The 26,506-nt window shown below is 39.1% G+C and overlaps 1 protein-coding gene across 1 annotated transcript in view; it reads left to right on the forward strand.

Moving 5' to 3' along the window:
• PPARGC1A (PPARG coactivator 1 alpha) overlaps positions 1-26,506 on the forward strand; it is a 63,490-nt gene that overhangs the window by 28,746 nt on the left and 8,238 nt on the right. The window contains exons 3-10 of the mRNA XM_065735722.1: positions 3,946-4,140; positions 5,088-5,210; positions 6,116-6,320; positions 10,333-10,378; positions 10,487-10,560; positions 18,436-19,348; positions 19,930-20,034; positions 20,171-20,291. Of these exons, the coding sequence (XP_065591794.1) occupies positions 3,946-4,140; positions 5,088-5,210; positions 6,116-6,320; positions 10,333-10,378; positions 10,487-10,560; positions 18,436-19,348; positions 19,930-20,034; positions 20,171-20,291 (1,782 nt within the window). The remainder of the gene's footprint in view (positions 1-3,945; positions 4,141-5,087; positions 5,211-6,115; positions 6,321-10,332; positions 10,379-10,486; positions 10,561-18,435; positions 19,349-19,929; positions 20,035-20,170; positions 20,292-26,506) is intronic.

Below are 26,506 nucleotides of genomic sequence, written 5' to 3' on the forward strand. Positions count from 1 at the left end.
ACTCTTTGAGATACAATAAGCAAAAACTGTGCTTGTAATAACTGCAAATGAAAGGCAGGGAGATGCTGCTGAGAAACAGAAAAGATTTTCAGTATAATGATCTAGACCCTTTTCTGGAGCGAATCAGTTTGCCTATGCTGACTGCAGGTCAGCTACAGCAGAGTCCTGGGCCAGGAACTATGCTCACTGGCTTCAGGAAGGGATTGATGATGGTAAGGATGGATGTTCTAAAATTCTGCAAGACATTTTTAAGGACAAAAAATATCTAATGAAAAATCACAGCATTGCTCTATATTCTTTCCCCATAGAGATGCCTCTGAAAGATAAGGTGGCTGAGTCTCGATGCTCTACGTTTCCACATGCCAACAACTGGTATTGCAGGTGTGAATGACTAACCACCAGGTGAACCCAGCTCCATCAATGGGAAGAATACCAAAGGAGAGAGAATTATCTGGAGTAGAGGTTTTAAATACCTTTGTGTGGGTAAATTATTGCCTCATTTCTGAGATGTTCTCACTGGCCGAAAAGTCACTATCTCTGTAGGCATTTTACTGACAGCAGAAACCAAATACAATAAGATTGTTACACTACTAATAAAGTGTTTTCAGGCAGAATTATTCTTAGTGTTGTAGAAATACTAAAGCATTAGAGCAAAACATTTAAAAATATAGAGAAGCACAGTTAGAAGCTTTCTGTGGTATTTAGATGCCACGATCACTCATCTTTGGGAATCAACTGGTGTGGCAGTTTGCTGCACTAGGCAGCTTTCCCTGTTGTGTTCTCTAGTACGCAGTGCCCAATCTTACTTTTCTTCTGAATGAACCTATTCTGGATGTGCTAGAATCTCGTGATCAAGGATATGCATTTAGTGTCTCAGGTTCCTTGCCTGTTTCAGCCAAGTGGAATTGTACAGGGATCAGAAAAAGCCTATATCCCATATTACCTTTATGTTAAAGTAACAACCAAGGGTTTTAAGAAGTTCATGTAGTTGAGAAGTGATACATAACTGCTTCTACATTAAAAAGTTCCATTACTTTGTAAGGTACAGTCATTAAGAAACCTTTGCCATATGGTTTTACTTTTGGTATCGTCCTCCACCCCATTTTGTTACATGCCGTAGTTCCTTTAGGAGACCTAAGTACTTAACAGCTGCTTCTTTAGATTTAGCAAATAATTTCCAACCCTACTTGAGTTGGATGTTTGGTGAGCAAGTTGGATGACAGTCCGGAATGTGGACTTCCTAGAATGACAGTGCTGAAACTGTGAAATATCCTGCATTTGGCCACAGCATTGCTTCTCCCCAGTGCTGTCAACACCAAGACTCTGGCTGTGAGAGCAGAGCAGAAAGTTGCTGCTTCAGTGATTATTACTCAGATGGTGATGTGCCCGACCATCCCACTCTGCATCTCCCCTCAGCCTTGTTTCTGCTATACCTAATAAATGTATTTCTTGATAAACAGTAATTTAGGGCAATTAGAAGCAATAGTATAGTTAAACCTTTAAAAGGTTATCTTGCAATGTCATTTTCCTGACTGATGTGTTCCTGCTGCCATGTCATTTGTGAATAGACATGTGTTAGCCAGCTAGCGTGCTTCATCTGTGGTGACTTTGATTTATTTGCTCTGTAAATTGGGACTGAAGCAATAATGGAAACTGACATTAATTGTTTAACAGAGTCCTCTTTGTCACATCCTTTGCTTTCTCTGGGGTGTTTGAATGTTGAAACTTGTACAAAACTAATTGAAATTGCTGTGATGAGGACCAGTGTCCACTCAACTTTCTGTTCTTGAATGTCAGTGCACTTGAATGCCTGTTTAAAGCGTGAGAGCTAAGCACCTAACAGCAAATATCAGGGTTTCTTCTGGCATGCTATTATTGAAGAAGGCATTCCCAATTAGAAATAGCAGCACTTGGAGCTCTGTGGTTGGCTCTGTGTGCTAAAGTGCTCGGCAGGAGGGCAGAGGGCACGCTCCCAGCTGGCCTTGCTGGAGATATTTGTGCTGCTGGAGCAGCCAGAACCTTACAGAGTGCCCTGAGGCAGCTGCAGAAGGGCTTGCACCCTGTCTGGAGAAGCCCGAAAACCACACCAGTACCCTTCATTACACTGCAAAGTGCTTTTTTGCCTGATAACCTCTTTTTACACTTTTCTGAAAGTAATACCATTAATGTTCCTCTTTCCTTCTCGAAAAGTAGCAGCGAAGAGCTGGATTTGGAGCAAGTTTTTGTTCACAAAGTGGCTTCCCTCTCATTGTCTCCATATCTTCTATGCTAGCAGTGGAGTAAAGCATCTGAATTGTCACAACACTATGCATATTTCTGCGTGATATGGTGGAAGTTACTAGATGCATAGACTTAAACTCTCTCTCAATGGTCAGGCCCCTTTTGGCCTTTTAAATAAATGCTTCTCCTCAGCATTAGCTGTGCATGAGTGTTTATTCGTTTTGGGGGACAATAGCACCAGAGCAGAATATGCTCTGCCACGACTTTCTAACGAGAACACAGTTTGTCTTCAGGAACCCATGAGGTGTGATTTGGCAGAGGAGCCTGACAGGAGGAGTTGTCTGTGCAGTTGATGCTCATCTCTCCTTAGAGCCTGGTGGATGCTGTATCGCAGAAAAAGTCATAGTGAGGGGATGAGCAGACTCACTTGTTTTTTTCTTTTTCCTCTGTTCTGTGGTGTTACTGAGAGTGTTTTGATGTTGACTTTTCTAACGTTACTTTTTACAAAAGGATGAGCTTCTATTTGTCTTGTGTATGCTTTGCTAGTTCCCTTCCCAAATGTGTGATCTGAACTTGGGTGAAATCTCTTTGTAGTGTGAACCCAGGGTGTGATGAGCCACTGTGAAGTGTGTGGAAAAGCTCCAAGCTGTCAGCCCTGCATTTGGATCAGATCTCTGGAATCAGGGAAAGGCTTTTCCCTCATTTTAATAGCACTAGGATCAGCGTAAAAATCCTAGATAATTGATCTGTCAAGATCAATTTCCACTCTTTTTGAAGAATAAATATAATGATTTTTACACAATTCTATTCCTCGGAACAATTAGTACTCCAAAAAAATCTTTACCTTAATACACAGCTGGGACTATATTTCATTTACAAAAATGGGAAGTATTTAAATTTACTGTATTTGACAAAAAGAAGTCTTGTTTCTGAAATAAGATATCTAGTATAATTTAACATTACAGCCACATCTGATTAGGGATTAATCTACTTTTTATAATTGCAGTTGGAATTAGATAAATGCATACAATAGCTGCATTGAGCACTCAAACTATGTAATTCAGAAGGAGTACTTGAAAGGCAACTGCTTAATGCATTCATTTTAAAGAAACCTAGAATCTTGTCATTTGGAATATGAGTCTTGCTTCCTAGTGTAATGCCAAAATGCTCAGGAGTTAGAAGTTCTTCCCTTGTTTTTGGAGCAAGGATTTCCAGAAGTGCAGAAGAGAAACCTTGTCTCTCTTACTCTGGGCTACGTACGTGAAAAATGTTGGTAGATTTCTCTGTTAATTCATTTTGGCCTTCTGATTGGCTGTCTTATTCTGAGGTTCTTGTAATTTTGTCAGGCCAATTAACCGTTGTTCAATGTTCAAAGGAGAAAGAAAGAGACAGCCAGGGCTGACACCATCGTTAGGTGCCAGCAGCCTCTGCACATCCTGTAATGCAATCCCTGCCTGATTATCTGTTGGTGTTAACGCTGGATTGAGAGAATTGCGGAGGAAAAGTAAACCAGAGCAATACACTGCAAGAGCAAAGAGATTCCTCTTAAATGCAGAGCTGGATAATTTTCCTGCACTTAATTGCATCTCCTGAGACGCTGTTGCAGGTTACGGTTTCAAGGCAATATTTAATAATGTTTTGACTGCTTTCTCACATACAGAGTCACTGTTTCATTCCTTTTGTCTTCTCACCTGGTTCCGCTCTTTTTTTGGTCTCTTCACACAGAAAATAGATGAAGAGAATGAGGCAAACTTGCTAGCAGTTCTCACCGAGACATTGGACAGCATCCCCGTGGATGAGGATGGATTGCCTTCATTTGATGCACTGACAGACGGAGATGTGACCAATGAACATGACGCCAGCCCTTCCCCGATGTCCGACGGCACCCCTCCGCCCCAGGAGGCAGAAGAGCCGTCTCTAGTAAGAACCCTTCCTACTGTTTAACAGGAATTGGATGTGCCTCTGGCCACCCGCTGCATGGGTATGATGTAGACACAGTATGGTCTGGACTTTTCACTTAGACTGAAAAGAAAAATCAAGTAAAGAACTAAAACTTAAGTGGGGAAGAAAACACACCAAACAATCATAGGATGACTAATAAAGGAATCCACTAAAAAGTAGATTGAAGAGATTGTTTTTGAGTTTCTTGTGCTAATGGCTGACACTTTTGTTTATTATTCTGTTCAAATAAGTCAGGATGACGTCTTTTAATTTGCATTACATTTCCTGAGGCTTTTTACTATGTACGTTTGGACGTTACTTTGGTGATCTGTAAAGAAATGCCCGTTTAGTCTGGTGCACTGCAGGGCTAATTTTGTGCCTTTAATGCTCATTTGACCAGTAGGCACAAGCTTAGTGCTAATCAGGGCAAATCTGAATCTTGGGTGAGGATGCGAGTGAAACCTTGCAACATTTTGTTCTGTAAAGGGAGTTTGAGAAAGGATGCTATTTCTGGTGAAAGTCCTTTATCTCTGACTTCAGCAGTAGCAGAGTCAGATACATGTATTCATTATTCTGTTCAAGTTAACTTCTCTGTTCAGATCAGAGACTTGTCCTGTTGAACAGATCACTGAGAATTTCACTTTGCCTTGGATTCAGAAATCCAAGGCCCCTGCCATTTCTGCTTGCCCTGCAGTGTACCGCAGTAAATGGAACAGAAGTTTGTTGCCAAGCCTCAGAAGAAAACGAAATCTGTTTGCTCTGGGGAATATTGAGCCCTTCCTTCTGTTTTAACACACTTTGCTTGCTGAAATTGTTGTAGCTAGTTTTAAGCAACAATGCAAAAAATGTAGATAAGTAATTTTAATACATGAAGATGCATAACTTTACTCTTTTCCTCCCATCTCCTTTTCCCTGTGTGTTTGTAGCTCAAGAAGCTCTTGCTGGCTCCAGCTAACACTCAGCTAAATTACAATGAATGCAGTGGTCTCAGCACACAAAACCATGCAAACACAAATCACAGGATCAGAACAAGCCCTGTGGTTGTTAAGGTACAAACTTAATCTTTGTAATAAGGGGGAAAAAAAGAAAGGAAAAATGTAATGTCTTTTATGTTTTCAGCGATCAAGTAAGCAGTAGGTCTATATGTATGGTATTAATCTGCCTACTATCCTGCAACTGCTTCAAAAAACGTGAACAGATTATGAACTGGGTTCCAGAAAATCACCTGAGCTCCTTTATGCTCTGAATATTTCATTTTTGCTTTTTCTCTTGGCAGAGTTCAGCTGTAGTCCCGCCGTCTGTTACTCTTGCCTTCTTTATTGATACAGAGAGTAGTAGGGGGTGTGATAAAATTTGCTGATGGGCTGGTGTTGTTTATGAGTGACTCCAGGATGCAAGACTGCCATTTTACCAGCTGTCTGGGCTAAGAAAAATTGCACTGGATTCTTGGCAAAAGATGTAGATCAGCCATTAATTGGAAAGAATGGCGTCTCTGACATAATTCTGTTAGCAGGCAGTATTAAACAATGTTTGTCTTGCCATTCACTGTAACTGAAAACGGAGCATTTAGGGGTACTTAAGAGAGTTGTGAATACTGGGCTCAAGCAATCAGCAGCAAATTAAGGTTTAAACCAGCTTATTTTTTTGTTCACAATAAAGGCGCTGTAGGGTCTTGTTAGTTACATGTTGCTGAGTAGGAACATTGAAATGTTGGAGAAATGAAATAAAAAGCTGCATAAATGTCATTTAGGAATTTCAATGTAATTTTCTTTTCTTGTTCTGCAAACAATTATTCACAGCTCATAGATCTAGTACACTTAGACTGAACACTTCATTGAAAATCTCATCTCTTTAGAAAACCTATATCCATTCTGATAAGGTTCAGTTCACTAATTTTAGGGTTTTTTCTTTTTTTTTCTTTCTTTTTTTTTTTTTATTATGCCCTGTTTTTAAGACTGAGAATTCGTGGAGCAATAAAGCAAAGAGCGTTTGTCAACAACAGAAGCCACAAAGACGTCCCTGCTCTGAACTTCTCAAATATCTGACTACGAATGATGACCCTCCTCAGACCAAACCAGCAGAGAACAGGAATAGCAGCAAAGAGAAATGCACCTCCAAAAGAAAGCCCCATCTGCACTCTCAGACAAATCACCTGCAAGGTAGGTGTGGGAGCACAGAACGTGGCTTTGGTTTTGGAGGGAAGATGAGATAAAATGCTTTTGAATACCTTCATACCTCTTCTGTTACTTGGATTCTTACTGTAGATCCAGCATCTCTTGTTTCAGCATAGAGAGTTTTAAAACAGCGTAGTGAAGTTAGAACTAGCTAGGTTAAAATTTTAATCCTGCCTCTTTTGCTCCCAACCTCAGAAGAGGAACCTCAGGAAAAAAAAAAGATAAGTTTAACAAACTAGGTGTTAATATATCAAGTGAGCTGGAGATATTTATTCACAGAGTACTGTACCACTACAGAATCATTATACTCCTAAACAAGCTGGGCAGGCTGGTTCATTAGTGAGCTTCTTTCTTTTTGCCAGTGTAAAACCAAAGGCATTGTTAACCTGCCACATCGTCCTTAAGAGACAATAAATAGTGCTCTCACTGCTACAGAATAAGCAATAAATGTGTCATTCCTGTTAAAGCTGGAATGCTGGTTTGTAATTTTATTTTGTAAATAGTTGAAATTCCGTTTAGCTACCATCCTGATCTTTCTCTCTCTTTAGATACTTTATGGCCAAAACTAAACACTTGTGTTGACTTTTAGTACCCTCCAATGCATAAAGAACTGGGCTATATTACAAGTAGCTTCAGTGGCTGAGAAGCAAGAACTTAGAGACTCCTCTTCTGCTTTCTCTCCCCCTCCTTTCCTGCCTGTTTCCCAAGATGAAGAAGAACTGTAAAAGCTTATGCGCCCAAAGGGAGCTTATTTAAAGTTACTCCTACTTTAAAGTCCATCTATGGATATACAGGTCTGGCATCTAGAAGGCCAGATATCTATCTCAGAAACATTGGTGCAAATCCTGGTTGACTCCTCTGAAGCCAATGGAAGTCATCCAGCTGCAAGAGATCAGCATATAATCCATACATGACGTTCTGGGGTTTTTAAAGTAGTTCCGAACTGCGTGTTTTTTCCTCCCTGCTTTTTTAGCCTCCATCGAGTCTATTCGTTCATTATTCATTAGGAGATATAAGCAAACTTAACAAAATAATCTTTCTTTCCCATTCTTAAATGCCATGCTCACAGCAGTGGGTTTTGACACCTAAAGTATAGTTTTCTCCATTGTGGTTTCAAATTCTCTGAACAGCATTTCTTGTAAGAATGAAATCCAGCTGCCCCTTGAGCTTCTTGAATGCCAACTTGCCACTCCATCTGTCTGGTCTCAGCAGACTGCTTCAGAGTAAAATCCTGACTGAAGCATTCATCTCCAACCTGGGTCTCATACTGTGAGGGTTGTGGAACCAGGCATAGGCCTGCCAGACACTACCTGGGGCTTTCTCAACACTGCTGGGTGCAGTAAAGCATATCATGTGTAAGGTATCTTATACACGTATGTGTGTTATGTATGTGCACATAAATATTGCTGTTAGATCAGAGCTGCATTTTTTTCCCCAAATTGTACAGATTTCAAGAAAAAGCAAAGTGGGTTGTGACAATGGTGTAAAAGGAGAAGTTGGGAAAGTTCTAAAAGAACACACAGCCAATTCAGCAGTGATTAACAGATGACTGTGCCTTCTGTGGTGTTGCAGGTGAAATTTCAGGCAGAGAGAAATTATTCTCTTGGGTTCTTTTTTTTGTTGTTGTTGGGTTGTTTTTTTGTTTTTTGTTTTTTTGTTTTTTAATTCCAGCAGTTTAATTTACAGACTTCTGAAATGTTTTTACATCGAATTTGTCTCGCGCACTAGTGTATGACTTTAATGTCAATGAATGTGCATATAATAGAAATACAAGAATATAATGCTTTCAGCTTGGACAGTCACTTTGTGCAGAACTGACCTTGCAGATTTGACTGGTATTCACAGACGTGCATTCATTTCTTTATACATTTAATCAAAACTAAAAATGTTATCTCTTTTTGTTTTAAAAGATAATCAGGGTCTGATATTTTCTTTCAAAGTTAGGGAAAGCTCACAAAAGAGAAGTGCAGTGATATTTTCCTTTAGGGTTATTGTTACAAACATATTGCACACCCACGGGAATGTCCACAAACCCATTTATGCCAAAGATCATCTGTGGCTTTACAGTGAAATTTGCCCATGAGGAAATATAGTTATTTTGAACCTGAATGTTTTCAGTTTACAGGAGCAGGCAACTTCATGTGAACTCTTTTAAATACAAATAAAACACGCTATGATAGACCTTAAAACTCTATAATGAATATGCACTGTGGAAAATGATATTGGCTCAATATTTACTGTGTCAGTGTCTGTAAATGAGGATGGAATAGTTTACAGGAATCCTGTTTGGTCAAGCCCATGCCAGCAATAAGAAAAATTAAGGATGTTTTGCTGAATGAATTTCTCAGTGAGAGGGCTTAATAATATCTGCCTAAGTGAATAATGTGAGATGATACCTGGGTGCCGTGCCTTAATGTTTCAGATTTTATACATCTATATATTCTGATCTGCCTCCCTATATGAGAGCTAGAAGGAGACTTTTTAGAAGCTTAAATAACTCTTAGAGACTCAGCTTTCGTAGAAAGTCCAAGCTGTGTAAGTGTACAAAGCTTTTGTTTTCTGAAACACAGTAGGAGCATTTGTTTGTACAGACTTTCTTCCTGAGCCTTTCAGTACAGTCTATTCTTTTTAGCCAGTTTTGCCTCTAGGTAGCCACTATCAACAGCCACAAATATTAGCATCCTAGGTGTGTGTAAAGTACACACTAAGTTGTGTCATCTTCCAGTTGGTCTTATGGAAACCTTTTTTTATGCACAAATCAGCAGCGGTGCTGGATCAGACACTATAACCCATTTTGGTGCATTTCCTCACTTTGGCACTGAATTCTGAGGAAGGTGAACCTAAGGTGAACACCTGAGTTTCCACTTCTAACTTCAGATGGGGAGGAGGAGGAACAATATGCAGCTCTTGAGAATTGAGTTAATTTTTTTTAAATGTAATATTACTCCAGGAATGCTCTAGAGCTTATAAAAGTAATCAATTTGCATATAGAATCCTTTAATGTTGATGGGAGCTCCAAGCCTGGAATGAATACGAAATACGCAGTAGTGACACTCTGGACAAAAGATCTGCAGTGCAGAAGTGTTCAAGGGGAACATTTTGTCTTAAGTAATTAATTTGCAGAAGAGATCCCCTGCTGTTTTTCTTGGTACAATGCTCTCTGCATTTAAGCATCAATCTAACTTCTGAAAAGTAAAATTTGCAAGTAATGTTATTTTTAATTTTAAACATTTTTCTGGCAATTAGAAGGATCTTAGTTGTGTTAACAGTATCCTAGTTCTTGGCTTGCTTTGGGAAAATACAAGCTTGCATGAATAAAAACTACAAAGACTTGTATTTTTACAGCTAGAGCTTTGTTTTTTTTGTGTGTGTATGTTAGGATTGTAGTGCTGAGAGCGTCAGCCCCATTTTTAACCATCTGTGACTGAATCCATGGCTTGTCATAGTTTGCAGGATAATTTGCAGAAATTTGGAATATAGCAAGTTGGACTCTGGCCTCATAAAAACAACCTATTCTCAGTGCTACATATAAAATTGTATACTGTAGAAGTAAAACTAACTGAATATTCATAACGTTCTGTTACTTTGTAGTTATTCTGCTGCTCTTGTTTCCAAATAAAATGTAGAGTGTAGTCTAAATTAAATCTAGGAGAAAATAACATTTTCATGGGGTATCCTGTAGATTTCTTCATTGATTTTTAACATGTATCACTATTCTTCGGAAAGGTTCTTGGCATTTGGGCTGTGTGCTGTATTTCAGAGGTACAGTAACTGATGTAAATCATTGTTGAAATTTAGATGCCCTTTTTGTGCCAGTGATAAGGAATCAGGATGAGATTCCTTATTTATCCAAAGTATACAGAAATGGCTACTGAACAATCAGAGTCCAGCCCTAACTAACTAAAAGGAGATTCCATCACCAAAATAAAAGGCAACTTTTTAGTATATATTATGGGGTGCTTAAATATTCCGTAATTGTTTTCTTTTTTCCCTTTAGCCAAACCAACAAGTTTATCACTTCCGTTGACGCCTGAGTCTCCAAAGTAAGTAGTAAAAAGTGCAAACATTTATAAAAGGGAGGGGGATCTAATACATTTTGGCTACAGCAACTCCATTTCAGCTTGTTTTTATAAATGTGCCCTGTCTTCCAGTGATCCCAAGGGTTCCCCATTTGAGAACAAGACTATTGAACAAACCTTAAGTGTGGAACTCTCTGGAACTGCAGGTGAGTAATGGGTAGGGTTAGCTCTTCCTTTAAGCATGGTTCGGTGTGTGTTTGTTCATTTCAATATACAGTACATACAGTGAGATCTTACAGAGGTCTCCAGGAGATTAATATCAGAGCAGTTTTCGTTGACTTCTTATCCAGTTACCTGAGAGGGAATGTATTTGAAAATATTGCTCCAAACTTACACAAGAGAGCATAATTTCTGGAAAAATATGAATGAAACCATTTATCTGTTATACTTCCCCATTTCCCCATAGATTTGTGTACTGCTGAGCACCATCTTTCAAAGACAAACCCCACAGCAGAGTGTAATCGATGTTACAGATGGAAAAGTTATGTCATCCAGTCTGTCTCCAGGCCAGTCTAGGGCTGTACGTGGCTGCATGTTTCAGTGCTTTGTCAATTCTAGATTAATATGTCACAAATAACAGCTTTCTCCTCTGCCACTGACAAACTATTCCATAGCTTAAAGGTAATTTTTTGAAATTGATATTCATTTCATGTTCTTGCTTTCTCTTTATTTCTCCCATTAGCACACTTCACAACACCTCTCTTCTGTCCTCCTCCTCCTCCTGTCTGGCCCCCGGTATTTGTACTTTTCGAAGATGTGTAGATTTTTTATCATGTGCAGCTTCAGTTGATATGTGACCCATTGCACTCATTTAATTCATCTGCTCTTTCCACAAAAGCCAGTTCCTCCAGATCTCAGATCTGTTTTATTGCTTTCCTCTGACCTCTCTTTTGCCTCTGTTTTCCTGAAGCATCCAGAACTGAGCACAAGAACGCACATGTTGAGCTCCACCTGAGCTACTGCCAAGAATGTAGAAAGAACTTTCTCAGTTGTGTAATACTGAAAAATAAGTCCTCGACGTGCATTTCTCACAAGGACACGTATATAATATCTAGCATTTTGAAGGATATTTCAGAATAGGTCTTACAGTACTGAGGACATCTTGAGGCACCCCCCCCGGTTCTGTGGCAGCTTCATACAACAGGAGGCCCAAGCTCTCAGTTTGAGTATGTACCTTGGGCAGTTGCTTTCACCGCCCCACAACCATCATGTCACTTTTTCAGAAACTTCATTAATTCAGCACTAAAACATGCACGCTTCCCTCTGACATATCCTGAAAATCTGAAGTCTTAATCGCTCCTCTAGTGACAAAATGCAACATCCTTGCAACACACCTTCCTTTTGCAAAATTGATACAGACATGGCAAAATTCACAGCATGCAGCAGGATAATCCCATTCAGTGCCAACAAGCCTGAAGCATGGAGAAGTCTTTTTTTGTCATTACTGGAGAGCAAATCTGCATGGAAGTGCATGTTCAGAGACACACTGGTGAGTCAGTGCTTAGTGCTACCAGCTGGAAGGGGCAGATGAGGTGATGATAGCTGAGTTGTTCAGGCAGCAGCTGAGATCACTGAAGGGAGCAGTACTTTCTTCCTGACAGAAAGCCAGCAGCCTGCTCTTCACATCAGCTGGATGAACAAAAACTGGGAGCCAGTCTGACCTCTTGACAGTCCTGTAGTCTTACTTCAAGAATGGCAATGGGAATGGGCCGGCTGTTAGTGAGCTCATTTCATTGTGTCTGCTGTGCATGGGGGAAGCAATGAAACAACTCTGTTGTTTTAGATAGCATAACCAGAAAACATAGCAAATTAAAAAATCCATCAAAGGCTGTGAAATAAAACCAGCATTATCCTATGAAAATATAAAATAATACCCCCTGGAAATAAATCTAGCTAGAAAATTAACTGATGATAATCAAGAACAGGAATTGTCAGAACACATGTGGCCAGGGAGTTTGGGCAGTGTTTACAAGCAGTGTTGTTGATGGTTGCTGTTGGACTTCATATTACACTTGCTCTGTTCTTCAAAATACCTGGCGAGAAGGTTTCAGGAGATTGCCTTTCATCTCTTGATAGCTGTTTTAATTTCTGCTTTCACATATACCTAGATTTTATAGAGTATGTATTTAAATCTATAAAAAGATGAGTGGTTATGCATGAATTCCTCTTAAAGTCATTTATTTGGATTGCAACAGTGTTTTTTGTTGTGAGTTTTCTTGTGCTGGAAGTAGATATAACAGAAACAACCTGCAGTACTGAAGAGCTTAAAGTGTATGTGAGTAAATTGAGGAAAATCTGGGACCCATTTCAGTAAAAACAACAACAAAAGAATAAAACAGTGGCAGTAGTAATTAATAATACCTTGGAGTTCTTTAGTGAGACCCAAGCAACTCCAAATTATATCCTGGTAACCATGTTGTTCATTGTCCCTATATAGGGCAACTTGCACTGTATACTGTAATTTACAAAGGAGTTGCCTTGATCTTACTGACAAAAAAAAGGAAAAAAAAAGACCATTAGTAGTGCTGCTCACTCTATCGAATCACAAAATATTTTAATATAAATAGCAGCTCCCTTGTTCTCTCTGCTGAAAACAGCACTAGTTCCCTCACTGATGAATTAACTGTAGAGTAGAAAAATATAAATAAACGCATTTCCTACACTAACCATCAGTCTTTGTCACATATACATTTTGGATTCATGTATCTAAAGTCAGTCTGGATCTGCTCCTTTGCCAATGCTCTATCTTGCTTTAGAACGGGTTTGTTAGTACTTGTGAGTGTAACTATGTCCTCCCTAAAACCATCAAAACATTTGCCAAATATTTGTCATATTATAAGGAACAAAAATTTTTTAAAGTATTTTCAAGAGAAAATGTGTAAGAATGTATGAACTCTTGGAGAGCACTTTAAATGTCTTGTGATAAACAAATAAGACGATCTAAAATCAAAACTCCTGTAGCTAGCTTCTAGTGCTGTTTTGTGAAAATGGATCAGAATGTCATGACGTGGAGATGATGATAAAGTAGTGGATAAAATTTCTGCGTGAGTCTTATTCTGAGTAAGGGCCTTCATTCTGCAGCTAGCTGCAGTGCAGGCACTTTGCTGAGAAGCCACGGTTTGGAACCTCTCTGATATCTTCCAGGGACATGGGAGGTTTTTGTGTTACTGGAGGACCTGAATCTTTGAAACATGTCAGGTTGAGGAGGTACCTGCAGACACAGGACAACTCACCTCTGGAAGTGACAGCGTTTCTCTTGAGGACTAAGGGCTCCTCAGGAAGTTAAATGGCATATTTTTTTGCCCTCTTAGTTCTCTCAATGCCTTTTTAAGCCTTCATTCCTAAATACCTAAAGACATCATATAAATGCATTAAGTGCCTAAGATTTTACTACCACACGAGCAGCGATCAGTAACTGGAAGGCTATTTCCACCTTCCTGTCATCAACAGGTGACTTAGTGAGAAGTCTCTCACTAAGATCCTTGTAATTTACCTGAATATAAAACTCCAGTCTCTCTTGGGTGCAAAATTTGATCTCTCCAAAAAGATGGTGGAAAAGGCAATATGAACATGATCAGCTTGAATACTGATTTGGAATTCATGGGCATCCTTGAGGATACTTAAACCCTGCTATTTGCCCACCTCTAGATCTGAGTTACCTCTTAGTTGTCAGAACAAATACTTCAGATCTATCATATAAGAACTTGTCTGACCTCAGAATGATTTCTGATGAAATGAGAGATGCAGAGAGTTGTCTGGGGGAATAAAATCTAGTGAATTATTAGATATTTTCAGGAGTCTGTATTTATCCTCTGCAGCACTGACAACAAGATTAAACTGAATACTAAACAAGCATGTAGTTTTTTATTATATGATGGCTATTTAATTTTATTATATTTTCCTTGCTTCTGCAATCTTATGCCACACAAAAGCTCCTCTGATTTTTTTTTTTACTGATCTGAGCTGTTAGCATGTGTTCAGTGTTTTTAGTGGCCTTAAATAGTGTTTCCCTTGACAATCTGTTTTCAGACTTTAAAAGTATGAAAGAAATCATTTTCCGTGCGTCTCAAAAGCCCAGTGCACATATGGGAAGGTTGCACAGCTGTGTTCCCCAAAAAATACTCATTCCTCCCACCAAAGAAAAACAAACATCATCAAGTGTTTAAATGCCTACAGTTACAGTTAAATTTTAGGAAGATTGGTGTCTGTTTAAAACATCATTGCAAATGAGTCCTAGAATGTCAAGATGTCACTCTCTATGCAAATGCAATTCCCTAATTTCTGATTATCGACTTAGCTGAGCTAAATGAGTTAACTAAGGTGGCTGGTTTCTTTAGTGCACTTTGGTATGCATCACAAATACTTGCACTCTCCCAGAGACTTTATTGAAAGAAGTCACTCAGAGAGGTGGTGGGGCCAGCATACATGGGAACACCTTTTGTTGCACAGACCCAAGGAAGACAGCGTTGGGCTGGTTAGCAGTGTTCACAAATTGATTGATGCTATTTTTGAGCACAAGACGGGTGAGTTCACACTATACAGACAGAGCAAAGCGAAGTGCAAACGTACCATTTACTGAAACCATTCAATTAAACAAAAGTCCCTACAAAGAAAATGGTTTTATAGCATGTCATGAAAAAATACTTGTCTTTTACTTTAAAAAGAAAAAAGACCACTTAAGGGGGGAGATTGTAGAGTATGTACCACTTCTAACAGATTTGCTGTGCAGAAGTACATAAGTGTGACTGATGTAGAGGTACTTGTTTATTATAGAGCACATTTCAATGCAGTAATCATAAATATTGCTAAGGTTGTGCTCTGTTGAAATATGACCTACATACTCTTGATTGTTTGTGTTACGTGATTTGTCTGACACCCATTACATTCTGGGTAATGGCAGCCATTTGTTGCTGTGCACAGCAGGCTCTTTTGACAAAAGAAAATAGGCAGCAATAAAAAAGCTATAGTCTGAATTACATTCTGCACAGTGCTGCACTGCTGAGAGTTTGTGCAAGTGTGTTAACAATGCTCTGAACTGCCTCTTGTCAGCCTTCAGCCTGTAATGGCCATCTGTCCTTCCATAAATCTGTCAAAACCTGCTAAGTTCAAGAGAGCACAGAATATACCTTGTACTGTCAACGCTAAAATGTACACTTTTGCAGAGAAATTGGTGTGCATCAAGTAATGCAAAGGTTATAGAATACTGTAGCACTTGATTTAGGATCATGGCCTGAAGTGAAGATTAGCAGTGATTAGTGTAATGATGAGCAGAAGTGACACCAGTGAGCAAGTGTGCAACCTTACCATTTTCTCAAAGTCCATGTTTTGGGTGCTGGTCCTGGGACATGCTGAAGGCAGACTCTGCAGCGCTGACTTAAACAAGAACCAGTTCAGAACTTTGCTCCCCCTTCATTCCCCAATGGAAGTTTGCTCAAAAGTTAAATGAACATTTTTCTACTTGCATCTGTTTATACTTGCTTGTGTGCTTCCTGCTTCTGCTGAAAGCCAGGAAAAGAGCCAAAATGCCACGAGGAAGTCCTTTCTTACGATGTCCCCAGCTCAATTTTGCCAGCAAAAGAAGTACCAGTCTGTACTTCTGGAAGGTTTTTTTGTTGTTATTTTTTCCCCTCTCGACTAAAGACTGTTGGACTCCTCACTGGCCTTCTGGAAACTGTTACGTTCTGTGTATAGTTTGCTTTCTGCCAGGGCTAGCTTTAAAGAAATGGGAATGGAAACAATATTTTGTTTTGAATGTTAGATTACACCATGTATGTGTTCTTGTACTGAAATTTTCGCGTGCGCAGATATTTGAGACATTTACTGTGGCATGGCTGAATTTAGTAAGGATGAGTTGGAATTAATGTTGTCCTACTTCATTCTTTCTTTAAAAGTACATCTCAAAATTCAGTAACTAACCCCAGGTCTTTTCTAGGCCTATATTATTTCATGACTAAAAGTGCAAATTTTGTTGTTTGTTTGTTGTTGTTAATTTAGAAAACAGTCCTTGCTTACTCAAATCTTTCTTGAATGTGATCCTAGATTTTTAACCCAGAAATCATTACTGAAGATTTTTGAGGAGGACTGATCATTTTGCCAAAAATTTGTTTAGTAGACAGAAATATTTGTTATTGATGAGGTAGATAAGGTGTGAAATCTATGTGGCTGAATCAAATGAATTTTTTTGGGAAGGAAATGAAAACTGAGGACAAGGGATCTGATTTAGTGGTTTAGTGGGTAGGGATGGTGTTAGGAGGATGGTTGGACTAGATGATCTTGTAGGTCCTTTCCAACATAATGTACCTATGAACCTATGAACAAATTAGAAAAAATAGTTGATGACTTGGCACAAAACTGTTTCAGTTTTAAGTTCACACTTGGGCTAACCAGACTTAAAACATCTTTGCTTCAGTTTCTCTGACTTTGGTGGCATTAGCTGAAGTCTTTACATAACCGTGAGTTGCTTGTAAACATTTTTTCCAAGTGCTCAGATGAAGTCAGTCTTCTTTTTCACAACAAGTACTCATGTCTTATTACTCCTTTCTTATATTTTTTTCTGAAACAAATTCATTGCAGATAATGCAGTGGGACTCCCAGTCTCCATTTATGATCCTTAGGGAGCACTATACATTGTTGGATGCTTTTTTTTCTTTACAGCAAAACACTATAAAACATGTTCCATTTGCATTGATCTGCTGAGCTACACTGTATAATTAAAAAGACAAAACTCTGTAGCCATGTTTGAAATACACATTTCCTGGAAGTGTCTGCACTCTTTTCATTCTTGCTATGGAAGTAGTGGAAAGCTCATTGCTAGGGCTAGAGAAGGAAATCTTGGACATCATTGTTCTTTGGATTGCTTAAGAATAAACTGGATTATCTAGGACAATTCGTAAATCTCACTTTGTAACTCTGGAAAATATTTATCTATTCATAATTGTAAATAACATTAGGACAGATGCAGTGCAGAATTACAATTCTGTTCATCAGGCAAAAGCTATTTTTTAAAATAGAACAAAATAAGTGTTTTTCTGAAAAGTAACAGGAGTTTCCTGAAGAGTGTCTGTTGTGTACTGTTACTATGCACAGGGTTATTCTTTATAAAGTCTGAAGAACTTCTGTGATTTCAATTGGAATTTTGGGGTCATATTCCATAGAAAAATAACTGAAAGGTGTTGCTTTGGTTTGCAGATTTTACTGAAATGGGCTGTAGTCCTTCCTGCAATTTCATCTCTCCATAGGGATGTAATATATTATAGCCATGTGAAAAATCCTGGTAGCTGGTGATATTGTTAGTCTTGACATTCTTATCAGTTTCAGATCTACTCCTTATTTCATGACTTTCACTAATATTTAGTTCTAGGTGCGGTGGTTCATTACAATTGTAGTAGCCTCATTGTTCACTTTGGTTTCAGTTGCAGAACTGCATTTCAGGCAAAATGCATTAGTTGTGCTTACAAGAATGTATTATACATACATTAGCAATGGTTTACTAAGTTAATGAACTGTGGAGACAAAGAGTCATTGCAGTCAAGTTGTAGAGTTGCTGTACTTCCGTACATTCAAGTTTTGTGTACTGCACGAGCTGCTTTGGTAGTGCTCATTTATTTTTCTTGGACTTCCTTTTATTCAGGTTTTTGCCTGCTAATTTCCTTAGATGTTTGACAGTGCCAGTCTTTTACTTTTCATTTTTGTATCAAAATCTTTTTGATTTTTATCAAAAAAGTCTTTTGATTTTTATCTCTTGATCTTTTCTATCTGAGTCTACAGAGAGGCTGGTATCATGAAAGAAGGGGAGGAGCAGGAATGATGTTGAAGATTAATGGCAGTGCATTAGTACTGTTGCTATTGTTGTCACCAGAACTTTGGTGTCTCCAACCCTAAATACTCTCACTCCCAGTTATATTAAATTATTGACTTAGGATGAGTCTTGCTTTTTTATCTATTTTAAAGAAGCACGTATGCCTTTTCAATAAAATTTGTCAGCTTAAAAATATTCTGTTCCTCCTTTTCTTCCCCATCAGGCCTAACTCCACCTACGACCCCTCCTCATAAAGCCAACCAGGATAATCCTTTCAGGACTTCACCTAAGCCGAAGTCATCATGCAAGACTGTTGCACCACCTTCAAAAAAGCCCCGTTATAGTGAGTCTTCCGGTTCTCAAGGAAACAACCCGGTCAAGAAGGGTCCAGAACAGACTGAGCTGTATGCACAGCTTAGTAAGACTACAGCACTGTCCAGTGGACATGAGGAGAGAAAGACAAAACGGCCCAGTTTGCGGCTGTTTGGTGACCATGACTACTGTCAATCTGTGAATTCAAAGTCAGAAATACACATTAAAATATCCCAGGAACTTCAGGACTCCAGACAACTAGAATTTAAGGATTCTTCACCTGGGTGGCAGTGTCAGATTTGTTCTTCTTTAGAACAAAACCAGTATTTCAAGAAAGAGACTTTACAGACAAGTAAGCAGGGATCCCAAGGTAATAACAGAAAACAGCTCCAAGACCAGGAAATTCGAGCTGAACTGAATAAGCATTTTGGTCACCCCAGCCAAGCTGTTTTTGATGAAGAAGCAGATAAGACCAGTGAACTAAGGAACAGTGATTACAGTAGTGAACAATTTTCCAAACTACCTATGTTTATAAATTCAGGACTAGCAATGGATGGTCTCTTTGATGACAGTGAAGATGAAAGTGATAAACTATGCTACCCTTGGGATGGGACACAAGCCTATTCATTATTTGACGTATCGCCTTCTTGCTCTTCTTTTAACTCTCCATGCAGAGATTCAGTATCTCCACCCAAATCCTTATTTTCTCAAAGATCCCAAAGGACACGCTCTAGATCAAGGTCCTTTCCTCAACGCAGGTCTTGTTCCCGTTCTCCATATTCCCGATCGAGATCAAGGTCGCCCTGTAGTAGATCCTCTTCAAGGTATGGTGCAGCAATTTCGTACATCAGCATTGTCTGTTAAATGAAGGAAAACAGCAGAAACATAGAGTGACTTGAGGAAAATAAATAAATAAATAGATAAAAAAGAAATAACTTAATCCAGTTCAACTCTTTTTATTGCCCCTGATCTGATTAGCTCTGAAGGTTACAGGATTGCTGCAGAAACACTCGTTGCCATTATCCTTTAAATTTGCCAAGTTTACACTTTCTGAGTGGAGCCAGTCAGGTCAGAGGCAGAGCAATTGGAGAGATATACACAACTAACCTTTCCCATTATCTGCAAGCTGCCCGGTGCCAATCTAGCTGCAGTCCCTATCAGATGAAGTTGACAGTGGCTGACTCTCTGCTCTCTGTTAGCCTCAATAAGAAACATTATAGGAGGGGGGGGCAAAATCACTTTAGGGCCCTTAGTTGACTAGGAGATCGCAAACTGTCACTGCAAAATTTCACTGGTAGCTTAGAAGAAATTGTAAGGTCAGGTAAGAGGTAGCTCAGGAGAAAATGGTGTCAACAGATTCAAAGTGAGTGACAGAGGTGAATGTTTTTGGTTTTTTTTCCTGCAGATCTTGTCACTGTTATGAGTCCAGCCACTGTAGACACCGAGCACACCGAAGTTCTCCCTCACGTGCAAGATCGCGATCCAGATCACCGTACAGTCGCAGACCCAGGTAGTGCATTTTGTGTGCATTCAGTTTGCTTTTCAGCTGGTTCTCAAGAGATTATAAAGCATTCCAGAAACTGTTTTGCTAAATTTACATTAACAAATGCAGGTGCTTGATTTAATGACTAAGTTATGTTTCCTAGATATGACAGCTATGAGGAATATCAGCATGAAAGGCTGAAGAGGGAAGAATACCGCAAAGAGTATGAAAAACGGGAATCTGAAAGGGCCAAACAAAGGGAGAGACAGAGGCAGAAAGCAATTGTAAGCACTGTGAAGATAACTTTCATTTTGAAATAGGTTTCTGTTTCTTTTGGTAGATTTCTAAAACTAGAACTGAGATTCTATTTTCTTTATACTTTTTAATAGAACAAACAAAATGTAAAAATCTGTTTATGTGCATTTCTTTGTATTCAGAATTTTAGACAAATATGTGTTTTCATAACAGTTTGTGTTTTGATTGTGCAGCACTGATGTTTTCAGGTTCTTTAAAATGCAACTCTCCAAGACAGTCAACGGAAAAAAAAAAAAAAAAAAGATACTCTAGGAAAAGGCTTTATCCCAGATAGCAAAGATTTATAAGTGACCCAGTCTATTCCTTGTAGTGAATGAACCTGCAGTTTGTACTATATGTCACCTACCAGAATGCCAGTAGTCTAGTTTCAGTATTTCTCTTCCTTTGCAGAAACAATATAAGAAGGCAGTCAGCTTACATTCTGGTCACTGGATACTTCTAGTAGCTGTAATTATCTATACAGAGAGTACAGAATTTGAAACTGACATCCAAAGGCATGACTGCTATTGTTTCTTTCTTGTCTATGACTTAGTTAATTCTTAAGATATTTTAAAGATAAATCATTTTGCTTTTCTCTGCACCAAGTGACCTATGTACAAAATGTAGGTGATGCATACATTTCGTAAAGCATGAGATACAGAGCCTTCGCATGTTCTGATCTGAAACTCAGGAAAGGTGTCAACTGTTTATGTGCAGTTCAGCCCGGTTCCATGGCTAAGGAGGCAGGGGGACCCACAGGCCCATACCCTGGGACAGGGGGAAGGAGAAAAGGGGAAAGATGCGCCTAAAAACAAAACAGCGGCAACGATCTGAGGAGGAACAAAGGAAGAAACTAATTTACTAAATATAATAGCAGAATGCAAGATAACACAATGTAATACAATGTAATTGGAATTGAGGCTAATAAATAAAATAAACTATGAGAGAAAGAGTCTAAAAACCAAAGGCCTTCCTTTAATGCTGAAGGCAAGATGGCTAGGGAGCACACATGCTGCAGAGATGAGCAGAAAGGAAAAATGGACATCTTGTGACTTGCGTGTTGTTTTATCTTTCCCTTTGTACCAAAAACATAAATGCAGAGTCCTATGGGGTATGTAGTTTTTCTTCTCTTTTGAGAGCCAGGTACTTTGAAATGTTGACAATTTGTGGAGGTGAAGCATTAACAGTGTAAATCCTAGAGTACTACGTGATGTTATGATGTGGAATACTGATGACAAAAATCATAAAAACATGACAGGAGGCAATAGAAGGATTTTGCATGACTTCAGAGTGGGCTATTTTTAAGTCAATTGTTGGTGTATTTCTAGCTTGCATCTGTTTAGAGATAACACTGATTTCTGGCAATCGTAACTTACACTGGCTATTCTTTCTTAGATCTAACACAAATTAGAGTTTTAAGTAGACCTCTGGCATGGATGTATCTTGCTACTTCTCAATTACTGTATCTTATTGATATAAAAACCTGAATCCTGCTGGGAAGGTGAAAATTTGATTAAGTTTAAAACAAAGAAATGTTTGGCTATTAGCTAATGAAAGGAAAAGGAGGAAAGAGAAGACATTTGAAAAGCTGTAGATGTGCTGCACCATCATTTCCTCCATGTTAATAATTTGAGTCCTTTCTAAATCAAGGTTGAATTTATTTTCTCTTCTAAAGTGAGCATTGTCATGTTAATTAACTTCAATAATGAAATTGTGTATCAATAAACAGAAATAAATTAGACCTGAAATGATCTAGTGAGGTAGCCATTCATATATTTATAAAATATCAATAAATAGAACATGGAAAAAATTTTAAATCCAGTTATCCAAGAGCTGCAGGAAATGTAGTTGAAGTCATATTAACTCTCTTTTCCAAAGCCTACCAGCCCTTTTACTTTAAAAAATCAGTGTTGAATCATGCCAGTTTATTCCCCGTGCAGATAAATGGGGCATAGGAGACGGCATAGAAAGGGAAGCTTGATCCCATGAAGTCAGTGATAAGGTGCGTATTAACTGAACAAAGGTGCTCTTTTTTGTCCAGCATTCTCTATTCCTTTTCTTACTCCTTTTGGCTTATGAGTCTCTTATGTGTCCTTCTCTTTCCTAAGGAGCTCAACTCGTTTATTGTTCAGTCACAAGAATCCCTTCTGTCTTTCCTTGAACTCTTTCTATGAGTTCCATAAGTTTAGATTTCCATAAATTCTGCATTTGGAGTCCTTTTCCTTTCTTTGTAGCTCATCTTCAAAGACCTGGCTCAAGACAACATGCCTCCTAATACTGTTAAAAGAGCTACTCAAAAACTGGGCAGTACTAAGTTCCCAAGTGCTGGGTACTCAGAGAAGGTGGCTTTTCTTCATGAGAAGCACTGTGCTGAGGTCTCAGGATCTGGCTGTAGAAAAGATGCACAGGAGAAAGGGAACGGAGACAATGACTGAATGAAAAGCCATCAGGTCTTACTGGTTCAGTATCTGGAATTAGTCTCAGTGGGACAGCAAGAGTGTGAAACCCAGGAAAAGGAGATGAAAAAAAAATACGCATATTTTAATCTGTCAAAACCATATGTGTAGCAATGTCCTCTGAGTGTGCAAGCAGCTTGTGTTTTGGCAGATGCGAAGACATATTGGCAGACTGCTGATGAGGCTTGTTTTAGAAGTTTGTGTTCATGCTATGTGGCAAAGGCATATTTAAATGACTACATGGTCAGTCTGCACGCAACACATTGGCTGCAGTAGCTTCAGTTCATCTGAGTACCTGGGCTAGCATTTCCCTGTATAGATTCCTGTCTAGACTCACAGTTATATTCAGGTGGCTTGACTTCAGAAAGATGTGTTATTTTTCTCTTTGCTTCTTCTCTGTCTTCCCTTCTCCAGTGACTGGAGATTCAGTGTCTTTTTTGTGGAATGGGATCTTAATTTTGAGCAGTCACACACAAAAGATATGGACTGATCCCACGAGTCATTTTCCAGTAAGAGAGTCAGAATATTTTTCTCATTCATTTATTTCTTTGTATTCTTGGTTATGATGCCTCTGTTAATGGAACAAATTTTAGCAGTGTAGCTTGATCTTGATGTCACTTGTGCACAATTCATTTTAGAATGGATCCTCACTGAACAGAAGGCCAGACTGCCACCAAGACTCACTTAGCTTAATAGTGCTCCAGACCATAACAGAGACACGTTCATTCATCATGAAGCTCCAGGAACAACTTCAGGACAGAACAGGCTACTCAGAGGTTTCTAGAAATTACAATCTAACCTCCAGCCAGGGCAGATTGCTCTGTTTTGCCAAGAAGACTGAGGACTGTTTTTTCCTTCTTGTATACTGCAGGCATTTCTTAGGCACGCAGGCATTTCCTGCAGCAGCTTATTAGACCATGCGGCAAATACCTTTCAGGGCATGGCTTGTACCTTAGTAGAAAATTACTATTAGCATTACTACTTTCATATATAAGTGCTGATAGCTTGTATGAGACAAGTCCCTGTCCCAGAGAGCTTACAGGTGCAAGGAGATAAATGCACTGTGAGGCCACTGCAGCAGAAAGAAACACTTGGTTTCAAAGGAAATAAATCTCTCTACAACAGGAAGGCAGGAGAAAGGTGGTTTCCTAAATGAATGCTTGGGTTCTTTGAAGTCTGAAACCAGACACAGCCCATAATGGAATAAATCGCCGCAAATGAAGGAGCAAATGCATATCGGTTGTTTGGTTTGGATTGTTCTGTAGTTCCTCATCTTGCTGGCCCTGATCCCAGGCATTCTACTTTTTCTGTACAACTTACTGAAATTATTTCAAATGGATTGTCTAAAAACTCAAGTTTTACTGGTCCATGGCTGTTTTCAGCAGTCACCCCAAAGAGTGGCAGAACTTTTTCAGTCCTCAGCCGCACAGCAGGATTTGAGAATATTGTGCAATGTTCTTTCTTTCTTCTCCACTTCTTTCACCATTCATACTTGTCTACTGGTCATACTCAGTCTACAAGTCTTTAATACAGACTCTAGAGCAATGTTTTTACTATTACGATGATGTCCAAATCTTATGTTTTACTGTCTTTTCCATTCATAGCATTTCTATTTTCCAGACTCTGCCCAACCATTCTTGTTGCTTTTTCCAAATGTTTTCTGGCCTCCAGTTAGTGAATATATTTATACTGAAAGACTAGACAAATCAGTGGGCTTGGAAGGCATTACAGAAAGGGACTTGTACCCCAGCCAGCCACCTGTGCTTCAGGAAGCAGCAGAGCTTTGACAAGCTTAGAATTGTAGAATCAGTAAGGTTGGAAAAGACCACTGAGATTATCTAGTCCATCCATCTACCCATGATTACCATGTAGACATTGATAAGGTCTCCTCTGAGCCTTGCTTCTCAGACTTCTCCCAGACTAAAGAATCCCAGTTCCCTCAGCCACTCCTCGCAAGACTTATTCTCCAGACCCCCCTCACTAGCTTCAGTACTCTTCTCTAGGCTTGCTCCACGGCCTCAATTTGTTTCTGAAGGGTCAAAAGCTGAACACAGCACTCAGGGTGCAGCCTCAGTAGTGCAGAGAGGCAGTCACCTCCCTACTCTTACTGGCTACACTGTTTTTGATACAAGCCAGAATGCCATTGGCTTTCTTGGCCACCTGGGCACCCTGCTGGCTCATGTTCTGCTGGCTGTCAGCTTATGGCCCCAGATCCTTTTCCTCCATGCTGCTTGTGGTAGACCTCAACTTTATAATTTCCCCTTATTTTTAGTCTCATCTTCACATAGAGTGCAGTTGGGCTCCTGGAGAACTAGTTATGCACCACAGACATGCAGACAAAAAATGGTAGGGGAAATGAGGACAGCAGCAACCCAGGGTGTAGAAAGGAGAGGCAGGCAAAGAGAACAAATGTTAGATGAAGGAGCCAAGTACAAAAAAACATGTGGAAACTAACATGTCTGTTGGCCAAGAATTTAGTGAAATTAAAGATTAGGAATGAGGAAGGGAAAACAAAGTGAATTTTGTAGACAGCCTTTGCAAGACAAAAGGATCTTTGACATCAGAGTATGTCTTGGGGGATGAATGATCATTTTATTGACACGTAAACGTGTAAGGGTATATCCTGGTCCTGTTTTCTCCAGTTCAGGCATACTAAGGTTCCAATATTTTCATTTCAGACTTGTAGTAGTGATTTTCAGTCCAAGATTTCTCTGCCATGTTAAGCCAGATGTTATGCCATGCTTATTCAAGTGTTCTTACTGTCAGGAGGAAAAAGCAAGATTAAAAAGAGGGAAATATAGACAAAGGAAAAGAAGACAGACAGGCTTGAGGGAGCTGGCCGGGCTCTTCTTTTTTCCTTTATTTACTTGGCAGAACAATGAGCTACATACACTTAAAAGTCAGGGGAGATTCAGGTTGGATATTAGAAAAAGTTTTCTGAGCGGTCAGGCACTGGAACATGCTGCCCAGGGAGGTGGTTGAGTCACTGTCGCTGGAGACATTCAAGAAATGGATAGATGTAGTACTAAGGAACATGGTTTGGTGGGCAAAATTGGTGGCAGATGGACAGTTCAACTTGATGAACTTATAGGTCTTTTTCAACCTTGATGATTCTGTGTTTCTGTGATTGTAAATCATCTGCACTTTTGGGAGGGAAATATGAACACTATTGTCTGAGGTTTCCAGATTCATCTTCTCTCATTAAGCTGAAAACAAAAGGCTTTTTCCATAGTTCTCTAGATTCCCAAGTCATATATCATCTCCTCGATCAAGTGCAGTAAAAGGCATACTTAATATGCACATATAGACTTAAGCATGTAACTTATTATCAAATAAGGATCTTTAACATTAAGAGGGATGCTGTAGTCTTGTTAGGCCTATATTATTCTTATTATTAATGGGAATAAAATGCAGGTGTCTTTATGAATACAAATACTTATTTCATAACCACTTTAAATAAGCCAAAGCTAAACAAGACAAAGACAGTGCTGTATGAATTCTCTGTTCCCCAGTACCTCACACCATCACAGCACTCTGCTTAAAAAAATGCTCGAACGAACATCTCCTCATGTACACACTAGAGGACATATGGTGCATTTCAGCTTTAAATTTGAGTTTCCTTAATTTTGCAAGTTTAACTTATTCCCTTAATGATAGTTAAACAGGCTTTTTTTAGTTGTTCAGTTTTTGTTTTATTACAGTTGTCTTAAAGGAATATTACATATATAAACGTTATTAGAAGGATAGAG

The sequence above is a fragment of the Cyrtonyx montezumae genome, unplaced genomic scaffold, assembly GCF_038088225.1.
Source record: "Cyrtonyx montezumae isolate F1298 unplaced genomic scaffold, pur_monq_1.0 scaffold_2, whole genome shotgun sequence".
Classification (NCBI taxonomy): domain Eukaryota; kingdom Metazoa; phylum Chordata; class Aves; order Galliformes; family Odontophoridae; genus Cyrtonyx; species Cyrtonyx montezumae.